The sequence below is a fragment of the Thalassophryne amazonica genome, chromosome 7 (assembly GCF_902500255.1).
Source record: "Thalassophryne amazonica chromosome 7, fThaAma1.1, whole genome shotgun sequence".
Classification (NCBI taxonomy): domain Eukaryota; kingdom Metazoa; phylum Chordata; class Actinopteri; order Batrachoidiformes; family Batrachoididae; genus Thalassophryne; species Thalassophryne amazonica.
The window spans coordinates 57,121,578-57,137,589 of record NC_047109.1 but is presented as its reverse complement, the minus strand read 5'-3'; the positions used below and the strand labels follow the sequence as shown (position 1 = coordinate 57,137,589).

General features: G+C 41.9%; 1 protein-coding gene across 3 annotated transcripts in view; it reads left to right on the top strand.

The window, feature by feature from the left end:
• paqr6 (progestin and adipoQ receptor family member VI) overlaps positions 1-16,012 on the top strand; it is an 86,447-nt gene that overhangs the window by 66,805 nt on the left and 3,630 nt on the right. For all 3 annotated transcript variants that reach the window (XM_034174253.1, XM_034174255.1, XM_034174254.1), the window contains 6 exons: positions 17-273; positions 3,947-4,074; positions 4,824-5,029; positions 7,455-7,581; positions 10,508-10,604; positions 13,450-13,591. In XM_034174253.1, the coding sequence (XP_034030144.1) occupies positions 17-273; positions 3,947-4,074; positions 4,824-5,029; positions 7,455-7,581; positions 10,508-10,604; positions 13,450-13,591 (957 nt within the window). The remainder of the gene's footprint in view (positions 1-16; positions 274-3,946; positions 4,075-4,823; positions 5,030-7,454; positions 7,582-10,507; positions 10,605-13,449; positions 13,592-16,012) is intronic.

The window sequence follows — 16,012 nt, the reverse complement described above, 5'->3', positions numbered from 1 at the left end:
TTGTTGTGTCCTGCAGTGTTTCCTGTGTGGCGAGGCATTGGGGTGAGTCGTGGAAGTTGGAGTCAAGGCTGGGGACGCTGCCTGCAATGGGAGCTGTCCAGCACAGGAGAGGGACCCCGGATCCCGGGATTTGACTGCCCGGTGTGGTTGGTTCTCTGCCGTGGACGGGCCAGGTTGAGGGAGGTCTGTCAGAGAACAGGTGCTATCAAATTGCCCACAAACATGCTCAGTGTTAAACTTCCCCAACTCTTTGACTTCCACCAGGTCCCCAAGGTAAGTGTAGAAAAAAACATCCACAGTTTGGTTTGGTGAAACATCTTTCGTTTAAAAAATGTCTGGGTGGTATTTTCCAAAAATTGTAACTTTTGCATTTAACCTTCATGATTACTCTTGGCTTAATGTTATCACAAGAAAACGTTTGTCACCCAAGCAATAACAACTGACACAGAACTGAGCTTTATTTTATTTCAATTAATTGTGTATGTAAACAATATACATTATGATCCTTAATGCTGCGTTTACACATAACGACGACAAGTCACGAATGCCACGAAGTACACATTCTTGGCCGCTGATCACGAATGTGATGATTCGGGGCAGAGGCGTCAGGTGTCCTCAGGAACTGCTGCAACCTGTTACCACACGTTATGATTAATGGCACATGTTGCTGGAGAATTATCAGGAATCATTACGCACGGTCAAGAATAGTGTTCCGCGTTGTTATGCGATATTGCGCGTAACAGCGCATCGTTAAGTTCTGTCACATTGTGAACGAGGTGAATTGTCTCCACACACACACCCATATTCATCCAACCGAATTCAGATTGCTCCAGTTTTTCAGAAGAACTTTGACTGCATGCGTAGTTGGGCTCTGTGCCATGGAGTGGCGCAGAGAGGAGGCCAGCGCCAGATGTGTGGCTTCATGCGGCTCTCATCTGGTGCATTTTCCCAAACATCAGGCACATGCAGGAGGTGGAACACCTGCAGGAGTGCGCTGAAGAGCACTGAAATTAGACTTTTAGCCAACTTGGCGTCAGCAATCAAACTGAATGCGATGCAGCAGGGTTTAATTGTGCGCGCGCTTCTTCCTCCGCTGGACTGGAGGAGGTGCAGAGATGTCTGGCTGCACGTGAGTCTCCTCTCGCTCCTCTGGTTCCTCTGGCTCAACGTGACAACGTTCGTAGTGGTTCCTGTGATGGTTCATGGAGTCCAAACTGTCACGCATTATTACGAAGTGACACGGAAACTGTCAAGTTTTGACATGACTTGTAAAGCGGCGTCACATTTCACTGCGCGCCACGATGAATCAGTTTTCTGTCACGTGCGCACAATTAAACTCAGCTCAAATTGTCGTTCCACAGTTCCTGCTGAAGCTCCTCAGGACGCTCCTGCAGGTGTTCCACCTGCTGTTGTAACCGATGAGCGGGAGAACGAGTGTGAGCCAGAGGAGCAAGAGGAGACTCACGTGCAGCCAGACATCTCTGCATCTCCTCCAGTCCAGCGGAGAAGAAGCGCGCACACAATTAAACCCTGCTGCATTGCATTCAGTTTGATTGCTGACACCAAGTCGGCTAAAAGTCTCATTTCAGTGCTCTTCAGCGCGCTCTTGCAGGTGTTCCACCTGCTGCATGTGCCTGATGTTTGGGAAAATGCGCAAGACGAGAGCCGCATGAAGCCACACATCTGGCTCTGTCCTCCTCTGCCTCTCTGCGCCACTCCATGGCACAGAGCCCAGATACGCATGCAGTCACAAAGTTCTTCTGAAAAACTGGAGCGGTCTGAATTCGGTTGGATGAATATGGGTGTGTGTGTGTGTGTGTGTGGAGACAATTCACCTCATTCACAACGTGACAGAACTTAACGATGCGCTGTTACGCGCAACAATGCGGAACACTATTCTTGACCGTGCGTAATGGTTACTGATAATTCTCCAGCAACACGTGCCATTAATCGTAACGCGTGTTAACAGGTTGCAGCTGGTCCTGAGAAAAGGCGTTCTTTAAAGGAGTGGAGACAACGTGACCACCGAACTTTCTGGTAAGTCAGAACAGCTGTTTTGATTTTATTTTCTGCTCCGTACATCCGTCACCTCGCTTTCTGATTGGCTGCACATCACATTCAGCAGGCTGCGTACTTGTTTTGGTCAGAGGACACAACACACACACACACAGCGATATCGGGCCCAAAAAAATCCAACATGTTGAATATCCCCGATTTGCGATCGGAGCGCTCCTGACGCCCTTCCGAGCACATCAGAGCGCTCTTAACACACCACACACGGGAGGAATATCTGATGAGATTATCTTTAGCGTCATCACGATTGTCGGGGCGTCCTTAAGATTGTCGGAAGGGTGAAGATCAGGTCCGATATCGGCCTAATTATCCTGCCGTGTGAACCCGGCCTTAAGATCATCAGGCTGGATGTCTTTATTTACTGTTTAGCAACATGCTGCATTTTTCATTTGACCCATGTTCTGATCGTGATGTTATTCCTTCATATAGACCTTTTAAAAGACCAGTGAAGTGTAAATTTAGACCCATGTGTGCAGGGAATTTCTTGTAATTTTTCTTCTAACACAGTCAGCACTATAGAACAATGTAAATAAACAGGTGATGATTTGTAAAACATTACTCTGTATTTACTCAAATAACTATGATGCGTTTGATATCTCTCAGTTGACACACACAATTTAGAAGACTGCATTATTTCTACCAATTAAAACAATATTCCATTTGTATTATTGGAATATCAGTATGTACTGTGTTGCCATTTTAGGAACTGAAAAAGGGTAAAACATTTGGATACACTGGACACTTGGAATATGTTTCTTGTTATTTTAGCTATTCTTAATCATTCTGATACAAAGGTCCTATGAAACCAACATCACTGTGAACAAGTTCTGATGAATAATCCGATATGGCAACTAACCAGCTAAAGCCTGGGATACACTGTGTGATGTTTGGTCCCAGACAAATTAGCATCATGAAAGGAACATGGTGGTATCTTTGATTGTTACTCTCAAACTGTGTTCTCACACCGAACTGTGTGATGGGTTCAGTGTCAGCCGTTGTCACACACTTGAAACCAAAAATGGCCTGGGTAAAAATGTCAGACACCTGAAAAGGGTCTAGAAATGCAGCTTGATATGACACACTATAGTCTGTGTACATAGTCCCCCCCCCCCCCCCCCCCCCGGTAGAAAAGTGCAAGCAAGGAGCAGAGCAGAAGTGTTTCATCCCACTCCTTTCATTTAAATGACTAAACTAGACCTTCCAGCAGCTATACTTGGGGTCCAAGCCCCGTACGTGGGCCACTTCCTGAGCCCCCACGACAACCATGTGACTCATAACGATTCAGGTGCTGTCCCTACGCTGAAGCATGGTGGTGGCAGCATCATGCTGTGAGGATGTTTTTCAGTGGCAGGAACTGGGAGACTAGTCAGAATCGAGGGAAGATGAATGCAACAATGTACAGAGACATCCTTGATGAAAACCTTTTCCGGAGTGCTCTTGACCTTGGACTAGGGCAACTGTTTGTGTTTTAGCAGTGCAAAAGTTCGGATTTATCATCTGGGACTGCAGTAAATCTAGCCCATAGTCTGTACAATATGCTATTAGAAATGACCTTTTTCATCTCTATTGTGATATAGATTTTGTGTGATGTCTTCCGTTGTCAAGGTGACTATGAAGTTTACCACAAATCTGTATTACATTGTACAGTCTGCTCATGTCAAATTTGGAGTCTTACCCAAGTTGAATAAATCTGTGACACAGCTTAGTTTGCAGTGAATTAATCAGCCTACTGAAAGCTCTCGGTGTATATTGGGTTTAAGAGGAAAAAAAACTGGGTAGTGAAGCTGGACTAAGTGACTGTGATTATTGTGACATCACTTGGGTTTTTTTTTTCCACACAGTCGCTGTTGTTTACTGACTGACTGGTCTTCAGGTGTTTAGGGAGGACAGCATCATCTCTGGTTACCGTCACCCACGGAGCTCGGCACTGGACTGTCTCCTCAGCAGCTTCCAACTGAACAATGAGACCATCAACATTTGGACCCACTTCCTGCCCACATGGTGTGTGCAGCATCATCCAAATCTTTGTATACATTGTGCAAACATACAAGATGTCCTCAGTTCGTCCACATGCTGCATTGTCCTGTTAATGAGTGGTATTATGTGCCATTGTTCGGGGTCATTAAAATATTCTGGTCCTGTGAAGAACATCATGCAGTCTACATTTGGAGCCTTGAGTTTGCTGTCTTTTTATATAATGAGCAATGCTGTCAAAGTAAAGTTTGTTCAGCTGCAGTTTGAGGGATGTTTTTATTAAGCATCAGATCAAACTTGTAGTTGTACTTTTCAGAAATGTATACTTTATCTGTGGATGTCATTCCCTCCTCCATTTACATGTGAGACCCTCATTAGTAAATTGTGTGTTATAGAAAGACCAAACTTATCCCATGTGCACACTTTGGCTTGAGGGAAAATTGAGAGCAGAGTATCCGGAGAACTAAGTTTGAAACCTGTTCTCCTTTTAATGTATCCTTCAGTGACACGCTGTCTGTCTTTTTGTAATGAAATAACTAATATTGTAGCATTATCCTGAGACAAAAGGCAAAATGGAAATGTATATTGAATTTGGAAATGATAGTAGTGAGAAATGAAAGTAGAATCTTCATGTTCTCTTGCTACTAAAACCTGTTGAAATTCATTTGGGGGGTGCGTCTCTTGTGGTGTCCAACAAAAATTTTTTAATTGTTGTTGACATATTTGTTCATTCTTTGAAGCATTCATGTTTGAAATATGTTTGTTTCCCCTTCAAGGTACTTTCTGTGGCGCTTCAGCATCCTGTGCTCCACTCTGAACTTCCTGACAGACAGCTACACCTGGCCCTTGCTGGTGTACATGGTGTCGATCTGTATTTACCCATTCACATCCAGCTGTGCACACACCTTTAGCACCATGTCCCCGGAGTCCCGCCATATCTGCTACTTCTTTGACTATGGAGCGCTCAGCCTTTACAGCTTAGGTAAGACTTCAGGTGGTGTGCAGTAAAATTCAAATTCATGATACATACCACTATAATAGAAGCGTTTTTGTAAAAATACATAATTCAGCTTCAGTTTGCAAGAAGGCATATTGGAGACTGGAGCTTAGAAATGATTTTTCTTGCATGAAAGTCCTTCTCTGTGCTATTCCACTGTAGACCTGTGTAACTGTTGGTGCCACAGACAAACATGGTGGTTTCTCCAGTCACAGCCACAGGAGCCTATCCTTCGGCGTTGTAATGTGTGTCTCGATGGCTTTCCTCACTAATTTCTTATGCATGGTCACTTGGTTTTTGAGAACTGCTAGTTCATGAGCCAAGCAGGTTATCTCTGGTCATAACGATTCCAAAAAGGTATAATTTGGGCTATCTATGATGGAAGGTTATGGGATAAAAACAGCAAAAATGGTGACAAAGGTCAATTTCAGTTTGTACAGGGGTCAAAAGTTGAAGTTGCTCCAATTTCAGTAAAAAAATGATACACATTATTGTTTGGGTTAATAGGGTTCTAATAAGGAATAGTTTGCACCATATGTCGTGCTTAGTTATCACGTTACAGGGTAACATGTCACCTGTCATAGAATCCAGTAGACGTTGACATTGTTTGACCTTTACTTTGGAGACCAAACATTCAACACAGTCAAAACTATTCCATTTATTAATCCTTTTATTTTATCATTTTTACTGTTTTTTTTTTTTGTTTTTTTTTTTTAAACTACCTTTTTGGAATTATGATCAGATAAATAATGTGATATAGTTTTCAATGTGATTGGACCTCTGTGTAATTTTCATTGATCCCTACCTGCCTACAGCTACCACCTTTGGCTATCATACATTTTTGTGTAGTCCATGGTACACTGAGGCTGGATTCTAGGTGTCGTTTAGTTACCTTAAGTGGTACCGAATACATGGGGTTATTTTACATAACAATGCCTGCCATTCTTAAATAGTTGTTGATATATTTTCGTTAAATCCTTGAATTAAACCGAAGTCTGCACTACAAGCACATCTTGATTGTTTTATTATACCCCCTGCAAAAAAAAAAGGGGGGCAGGAAGGAGTGAATAGGAGTTACCCTGTGTGTCCGTCCATGAGGCTTAAAATGCAACTCCTCTTCAACTGATTGGATTTCAGTGACACTTTACATAATGGTAGCACATCATGTGAAGATGTGCATTAAAGAAAATTATTCAGGGTCAGCAAAATCAAGGGAAGGTGATTGGACTTTTAATTGATTCATTCTATGATATTGACTTTGTAACCGCAACTGCTTTACAGATTTCAGTTAAACTTCATACAGTGGTAGTACACATGCACGTGGGCATGTTGATTCACATGCTTGCATTTCGTCATGTTTTAGCAGTTAACGTGAGGATGTCATGTCCTGTGTCCTTTGTAATCTATATGTAATAATGATCTGGCCTACATCCTGACAGATTTATTTCAGACTAATCTGCACTCCTGTTGTTCACTTGGATTCATAATTTTTTCCTATGAAAAATATTTGCCTGTTGCTGTGCAAAGGGTTTTACAGTGGAAAGACCTCACATATCAATGTATTTTCCTGGATTAAGTCAGACTTTGACATACAAATGTTCACTTGAAATCTTCATTTTCCTGCCATCATCGCATCAGCTCGTCACTGTGTGTGCTAATTTGAGGACATGCATCAGGGGGAGACCTTTAGGATTTTTGCCCATTGTTGTGTGGCTCTGTAGACATACTGTACCTGTTCATCTAATTAAATGAAATGGTGCCAAGAAATATGAAAATGTTTTGTACATGTAATCTCTGTACTGTACATCTTTTGGGTGCATTTGGGTCCATTGTAGGTTGTCAGAATTTGTGTGCCTAGATCAAGAAATGGTTTCTGAACTAAAATATTATTTTAAAATCATTCGTACTGTGACCTACTTGGTATGCAAATCAGGTTGATGTTGCTATGGTGATTGCTCCCCGCCACTGGGACTATGTGGCCTAATGGCCTTAGACATATAGTCACAGATGTATGTGTATATACAGTGCTCTCGACTACATCCTCCGCTAAGACTTTGTTTGGATGCGTGGGGCTTCTTTGCTGCTGTTGCCACTCATGCAACAACATGCAAAGTCATGCAGGGTTTCATTTATTTTATTTATTATTAAATGGGATTCAAAGGATCCTGATTCTGTCAGGACCAGGCATTTTCTAAAATTAACTTTACTCTGGAAATAACTGAAGACAGAATACTTGCACAGGGCAAGCGTACACATCGGAATGTGATGTGGATATGTAGACTTTGGCCCATACTAGCCCAAAGCATTAAAATGCTCTCTGCTCATCGGGCCAGATTTATTGTCTACTAGTCTTGTATATGTATGCATGGTACAGTGGATAAGTTGGTTGACCCTTATGATTTGTTTTCAGGTTGTGCCATGAGCTATGGATACTATGTCATGCCTGACTGCTGGGTGAACACTTGGCTTCATCGACATTTTGTCCCCATTGCCATTGGAAACACACTGTTTTGTACCGGTCTGTCCTGCTACTCCAGGTATAGGACCACTGCTTTATACTTCTCTTAAATTTAATTAACAGAACAACTGATCAGTACGTGCTCTGAATACAGACTGAGTGCTTTTATGTTGCAGAACCCAATTTTGTGGCATTTTCTGCTATTTGTAAATGCGCTTTTTACTTTCAGAAATCCAGAGCTTCTGTGGTTCCTAATGAATGCCCATCATGTTAGGATCTTAGGCCTCCACAGAGGAAATAAAACACGTTGCAACTCCAAAACTCACTGAAACTTGGTCTAGTTCATTTATTTTATACCTGGGAGTATTTAAAAATGGCCTTACAGCTGGACAAATGGGCAGACTAGTCATCCTAGTTAAAGACAGCATTAACTGATACAAAAACAGCCTAATGCTTCAGTCTAAAGGCTCTGAGCTGACACTTTTTTTTTATAGTATCTCAGCATAATGTATTGACTACCCGAAAAAAGTTTTCTCAATGTGACTGTTATGAAAGGAAAGAAAAAGAAATCAGTCCTGCAAGTTCACATGAATGTCAGATTGATTACACTTTCATTATACCCGCCGCTAACAAAAGTTTGGTTGACCAAATAGGAATCATTCTGCCTGTCTTTAAACTCAACTCCATCGAGCCACCGTTTGTAATTTTTGAGCATTTTGTTACAGATATCTGAAATAATATGGCTTGGTACATAGTTAATTGTAACTGTGGACTTGCAGTAAGGGGGTGAAATCTGTAGTATGATTGATTTGAGATATATAATATAAATCAATGTATTGAGAAGGCAGTGTACCAGGTCGGGGATGTAATCAAGAAGCAGAGACTTGGAATGTCAAAGGGAATAGATCCAGCACCATTCCATTCTTGGCCAACTTGTATCTCTGTCTTTGAGTCATGGTTTACATGGCAAAACTGAAAATGGGCAAACAAAGAAATACACTGTGTACACTTGCACATTTGTAGATTATTTATGTAGGTGTGGCTTTGGGGGAGGGGTGAATGGACTCATACATATATATAGATATGCAAACGCACAACAACCGTTGACAAGCCAGAAATATGCATGTTGCGCCTCTAAAGAAAATCCCCACTTTAAAAAATCAACCTGCACATTGTAGGCTCAGTTGAAAGCAGACAGATATGCTGTTCCATAAAGGGCTAAGAAAGAATCCAAATTACCACCATATGGATAGATTAAGCTTCTCCAGTTTGATACCATTGGATTTCTTGGTCCTTAAAATGCAAGTTTAGTTGTTTAAATCAAATCTCTAGTTTGCCTAGAAGCTGAAATATTGATGGACTCTAGTTTTATGGTTGGCATCTTGAAACTCCAAGATGACAGACATATAGGTATCCTGGGAAAAGGGAAACACAGGTTCTCTGAATGCTTACACAATAAACTTTTCAAAAATAATGTCCCTATTTCCCCCCAAAATCCAACAAAAGATACAAGCGAAACAATGTAAACCTGACTAGATGCAAAATTTCCAGAACTGCGTCTGAAAATGCGGAATAAGAAAAACAATCAATTATATGATAAGTGAGACAACTTTCAGTTTGAAATTCTTAGCCTTAGCTCAAACACTGCCAGCAATGCAGGTTATGTTTTGTACATGTCAGCTATGCCAAATTGGTAGACGTTGTTCAAAGATTCCAGATTCCTAAACAGATTTAATATAGTTTGCACAAACTTTGGGGAGGTGATGGTCTAGGCAGTGGTGTCCAAACTATTCCAGAAAGAGCCGAGAGGGTGCAGGTTTTCCTTGCAGCCACTGACTCCAACAGGTGAGTTCACTGATTAACATCACTTTGAGCAGATGGGATGAGTTCATCAGTGAAATCACCTGCTGGAGTCAGTGGCTGCAAAGAAAACCTGCACCCTCTCGGCCCTTTCTGGAATAGTTTGGACACCACTAGACTCTAGTGGTTAAGCACTGGGCTTCAGACCAGAAGATCTTCTGTTCAAAACCCAGCCAGACCGGAAAAATCATGTTTGTGTGAATGGGTGAATGCGAGGCATCATTGTAGTGCTCGAGTGTCTGATACAGATGGAAGTGCTATATAAATGCAGTCCATTTACCATTTACTCTGACAGAAAAGATACTATAAGAACAACCTGAAAAAAGTGGATGTATGAGCAATACCATATAACAACATCTCATCCATAGCATGTTTCACTGAGAATGTTGAACAATAAATATGTACAATGTAGGACATCAGCTCTAATTACTTTGGAATCAAGGAGTGGAGACAGTACTATGAAAGTAATTAGACCAGAGCAGTAAGAAAGATAAAGTAGATACTTTTCAGACAGTTAAGGATATAAGTAACTGTAACACTTCATGATACCACTTGAAGAAATGTATTTCCAAGGTGTCTGGTAAGCACAACTCCTCCTGAACTTGATGGTGAATTTCAGTGACACTTCAGATGATTGTAGCGCACTGCTTGAAGATGTTCATGAAGAAAAATAATTTTGGTTCAGCGTGTTTAAGGGGAGATAAGTGAACTATATTTGGTTTTATATAAATGTATCATATGTCAATTACATGTTCAACAGACACATTGGGCTCATCAGTACAGATGTTGACACTTTTTTTTCCAAATTAGGTTATTTAATCACAAGATTTGTTGCCGCGATTAATAATACATGGTATCACCTCGTATGACAGAGCGGGGTTATCATTATGTGCGCTTGAGCATAGATCTCTAGTTTAAGTGTTGGGCGGCAATCAGTGGCAGTTTGCTTTTCAAGATAATTGGAGCCAACACTGGGGTTGTTTTTGTGCAACTCTGCCAGTACCCAGTGCCCCGGAATATGATTAAGCGGTCTTAAAAGTTGCAACACAGGTTACATAAGGAACAGGTTGTTTTGAGACGGAGAAGCAAAGTTTAGCGACGTGTTGACAAACTATCAATTTCCTGATCCATGTGTTTCTTGACAGGTTCTTGGAGTTGCAGTGTCCACAGAGAAGTAAAGCTGTGCGGACGGGGGCGTTTATTGTCCCCTTTATCTTTGACACAATCCCTCTGTTTTACAGGGTGAGTGGGCAGCAGGCAAAATTTAAGACTTTGGTGGTGTTTGTTTTTTTTTTTTTTTTTGAGATTTGGGCTTTAATGAATCATTTGTGCTTTCTATCTGCTTTTAACCATAAACAAATGCATTGGTTTTGTAGTTTTTAAGTATAAATTGTGAATTCATTGGGAAGTGTTTTGAAACTGCCTGTATTATGTAAGAGCTCAGCTCTGATTAGTGCCTGTCTTTAATACTTTGAGCAAGACTTTGGCTCAACAACCCAGAATTTTACTAATCATTCTGATAATTAGTGCATGCAACACAGAAGTCATCTGTTTCACTTTTACACATCGTGACTAAGTGGGTCAGCAGCTACATCAGTGTTGACGGTGTATGAAAGATTTTCACATGCACAAATACAACACGAGCTACTTCACACAACTGACAAAATGATCAGTATTCATCAGTTTAGCAGTTCCTCATCATAGTCCTCAGGGAACCCAAATACCTGCACATAAATTGATTGGCTTATTCAGGTGTGTTCAGCCAATCAGCTTTCAGAAGAGCAAAAAGAGATGAAAAATGTGTAGGTTAGGGATAACTGAGGGTTAGGGGTCTCACTTAAAACAGCTGCACACACATAAAATGGGATTTAAATGTGTTTGACCATTTTAATGTATATGTTGGAATTTATTAAAAACAACCTTGATGGAACAGTGTTCCCATAGATACCCATATGTAGAACATTTGGAGAGGCTTAAAATGTGAGTGATAGCATCACACGCATAATGATGCCGTCTGCGAGTGAGTCATAACTCGTACATTCAATTCCATTTTAACGCACATCGCATGTACGTCATCATAAACAATAATAAAAAAATATGGTGTTAGATGTTATTGTGAGTCATAATTATGCCATAGGGACCCTTCAGTTTTTCCTATTTCATCAGTACAGCAAGTCAGGTCTGGGAGCATGTGCTGGTGCTACGCTTTGCTGCATCCACAACACCACGGAACATTGCCTTGGTTCCTGGATGGCTACCACCCAGGCAGACAACTGGTCCATTCCCACATCTCTAAAATAACCATCTATCTGCCACTGCCAGGTAAAACGTAAGCGTCCCCATGGCCTTCTCCGGCTGCTGGGGTCCTCAACACTTGGGCGCACTTGATCATGCACAGAGAAATGTCGAAGCTGACACTTCCTCACAATGCAAGTGCTACTCCTCATCTTAGTCTGCCTTAGTAACCGCTCGCTTGATACAAAGTCATACCAGCTGTACCCAAGGGTCCTCCAAAGAGATCTACTACCAAAGACATTCAGTCTTCGCATCAGGTTACTGGTTAGCATATCGGTGCACTGCAGCTTCTGAAATGTAAACATATTTGTGGTGCACATGGCTGGATTATCTCATCAGTAGGACAGGATTTTAATATAGACAGAAGTGCAGTGATGTCACAGTAGTGCAAAGGATTCTGGGACAACTGTAACGATAAATAATTTCCTATTTATTCTGTTATTTGTAAAGTTTCATGCTTGTTCTTTTGGTGGGCTTCTTAAAGTTATGTCCATAAGTGATTGTGATGTCCACATTAAAGAGAAACCTGGATCACTACAAGTGAAGTGTAAAGACCCAGCTCTTTCGTGGATCAGTCCTGAACTCATGGCCCAGGAGACGGTACTTTACAAAAAAGACAATTTATTAGAATCTCATTTAAGGTCAGCTAGATCTAGGTTCTTAATGAATGTAGATCATGCAGGAACCCATTCAGAACGGACCCCAAACACGTAATTCAGTAATTTTTTATAGGAAATGAGAGCCATTACAATGGGTGGACTTGTTCACGTAACTGGTTCCTCTTGGCATCACAGTGATAGAGGGGCAGTCCACCCATATCATGTCTTCAGCGCATGCTCTGAACTTATAGTAGTGTTGTTTGAATTTAGGCCATGTAACTAAACTGGTTCACACACAAATAAGACAAAAAAAGACCTTGCAGCTGGATTTTCTCATGTAGACATGAGAAGTGATTGTGTCTTCCCATGAAGATGAGAGAAGTTGAAACCTTCTCAAGAGCACAGTGACCCAGTAGAGACTAGATCAGTCACAATAAGATATCAGCAGTATGAACACCGTTTCTGTGAGACTTAACCTTAGCAAGAATATAACAATGTATTAATTAAAGCATTGAAATCAATGACATAAGATAAATGTTTCTGAGCTAAACATTAACAGAATGTTATGAATGATTGCAGTTCAGTACCACTTATAGGCTCACCATTACCACATTTATTTTTGTATTCATTTATGTTTTTGGTCATGCCACTGCTGTGATCACACACAAGCACCTCAGTTTCTGTTTTAGAAATGTGGTGCCCCCTGCCCCGGATTCTTCCTCTTTGCCATTATTTCAGGCTTCACATGCTTGAATATTCATGAGCGGTTTTGCATTGACCATTTGTGATTGAATGTGGGCATATGGAGGGCGAGAGATGAGTCAGATCAATGTGTGCCCATTTCAGAGTACCGTGTGGTGAATAAGAGTCAAATTATCATTACCCCCCTCCCCACACACACCCACATACCCACAATTTTATGTGTATGTCTGCTTTTGTTTGTGCATTCATTTAGTATGAATCCTATGCAGTGTTTCATAATTGAGGCCTCTGAATTGGTAAGATACTTTGCATCAACCAATCTATAAACACAGAGGAACACAAATCCACATTCTCATATCTCAAGATTTCTGACATCCTTCAATTGCATGCTAACTCCTCCTGTCTATTCTAAAGAACTTTGAGATAAATCTGTTGGTCACCAGTGTTTTCAGAGCAAATCCCATTTGAAGTCTGTGTTTTTCTTGGAGCAGATCCTTCTGTGTTGTGGAGGAAGCTGCATGAGCAACGCCTTGACCAGTCACCGTTACCACCTTCTCTTCGCCTTCCTCACCTGCTTCCTGTTTACCGCCCACCTCCCAGAGAGGTTAGCCCCGGGCCGCTTTGACTACTTTGGTATGTCCTACATGCATTGCTACTGGCCTATTTGGCTTGTACCGCGAACACTGGGGGGACTTCAGTGGGTGAATCCAACAGTTAAACTGCAGGAGAAACACAGCATGCATGTAGCATTTTCTCTTTCATGCTGTTTATTTCACCATATCAATTATTGGCCAGTGTGGAGATATAATCTCTCCACCTATTTCTGGGTCTTCCCAGGGGGGTACCCTGGAAGCATCCTTACCTTGTTGGTTGTAGTATCTCAAAAATGAATATACTGCAACCAATTCAATAGTGTACATCTGACACAGTGCTGCCTCTACCCCCCCCCCCCCCCCCCCCCCCCCCCCCCCCCCCCCGTCCATATGTAATCCAATTATTGTTAAAAAGTTATGGTCACAATAAGCATTTAAATATTATTTCCGTTTTGTTACTTCACACATTGTAAAAGAATGTTAGTTTCTCATACCCCCATCACGCAAAGTAGTGTCGGACTTATGAATTGGTGCACATCCAAAAGTGTCGGATTTCAGTTCCAAAATGTTCTGACAGCCATCTGCGGAAGTTGACACTGTTAGTCAAAATCTGGTGGCAGCCCTGAGTGTGATGCACATGTTCATAACTCTCCAGGCGCCATCGAAATGGGACACCTATCAGACAGCGATCCATGTGTAATCTGACGACCATCTGACCACAATTTACATATTCTGACAGCATAGAAACAGCATCTGAAATGATCCAATCGTGGTTGATTGAACTCTGAGATCGATTGGTTACAAATCCTGCCGACATGCTGTGCCACGTTTGTCCACCTCCACTGGACCCCGGCCAGGGAGAGTGAAGGAAATATTATGTAATAATATGTATGTGGCACTGTGCACGCATCAGAGGCTCAGTGTAGTACCCAGCAACACAGCTGAATGGGATGTCAGGGCTGTAATGCACGTATTATTACACGTACACCTCATAAGTCTGTAGCAGGTATGATGTGGAAATATTTGCCCAGCATATGATGACATAAATAAACATGTAACTCACCTCCAATACCCCACGCACCACAGCGCAGCTCAGACCTCTGGTCAAGTCCCTTTGACCCATCTGCTCTGTGTGCTGGCAACGTCAATCAGATGACAAATACACAATCCACCTCTGGTTTCATTAAATCCCATGTGAAGCGCCGTCCCACAACGATAATCCAACTGCAGTTGTGTTAAGATGCATATCAAGTGAAATTGCCACAAAAAACAGTTTTAAAAAAAGAGAAAATAGAAGGTCCACTGGCTGCATCTGAAAGTTGCGCACACTTGGGAAGTTGGCGCACTGCCAGCACAGTTCAACAGCAGTTATGGAGTCTAGCTGGACAAATAAAATCTAGCAATGCAGGTATATACTGATCAAATACCTAAAGGGATTTTTCACCAGATTGACAGCAGGCAATCACTGACAGCTGTCAGTCTGTTTGTGCGCTCTTTGGATGTGGAGTGGCTGGTACAGTGTTTATGAACACATGTACACACAGCTGAGTGAACATTTCGGCCACACACTCGCACACTGCTTTGATCACCTGTTCTCCACACGCGGCTCTTTCAGCCATTGTGAACACGCTCGGATCACCTGTTCTATGCACGTACATGCACGCACTCCGTCATGTGAGACACTGAGAGGTCAGTTTAGTGCTAGGAATGTGAGAATGGATGGAGATTTGAGTGAGTGAGTGAATGACACCTCCAATGTTAGTGCTGTCTGGCAGTAGTCTGTCATCTGACTGTTGTCTGAAATATGTTTGGACTGCATCCTGCAGGTGTGCACGAGGCATGCATTCACACCACGACTGGCCACCCATCTTTTCCTCCCAACTGCGTCAGATTATGGCAATATTTGCCGTGTCACAATGGCTCCTCCACATTCTTGCTATTTGTGACGGGTGTGTCAGATTGTCATGCATATAATTTAACCCTAACAGTGATGAAGGCTTTCTGAGAATTCCCAGAAATCCAGGTATTTACTTCCATAGCAAGCGTTTCCGGGTTACTTTTTGTTTTCCTGGCCCTCGTAGTATTTAGTCTATGGGCTGATGTCATGATGTTGGTACCTGTAAAATCGTTTGGAAACGTCTCTGACAAGATGTAGTGGATACAAAGTCTGACGTTTTCATGTCCTGATCATGTCCTCTCTCTTTTTTTTTAAATCTTGCTGAAGGATAAATGTTATGTGCTACTGCTCATCCACACAGCAGGTGCCGTTCGATTTTACCATGAACTCCACACTATGTTGAAACTACAAAACAGATGGATGAAATGTTCTGCTGCAGGGAGACGATTTAAAGTTCATCAGAAACTAGAAGCACTCAGAGTGCAAACCTCCGCCAAGGCCATGGGGTCACTGACGCCATAACATCTACACGCCGTGGAATCATTGAACCTAAAAAAGTGTAAC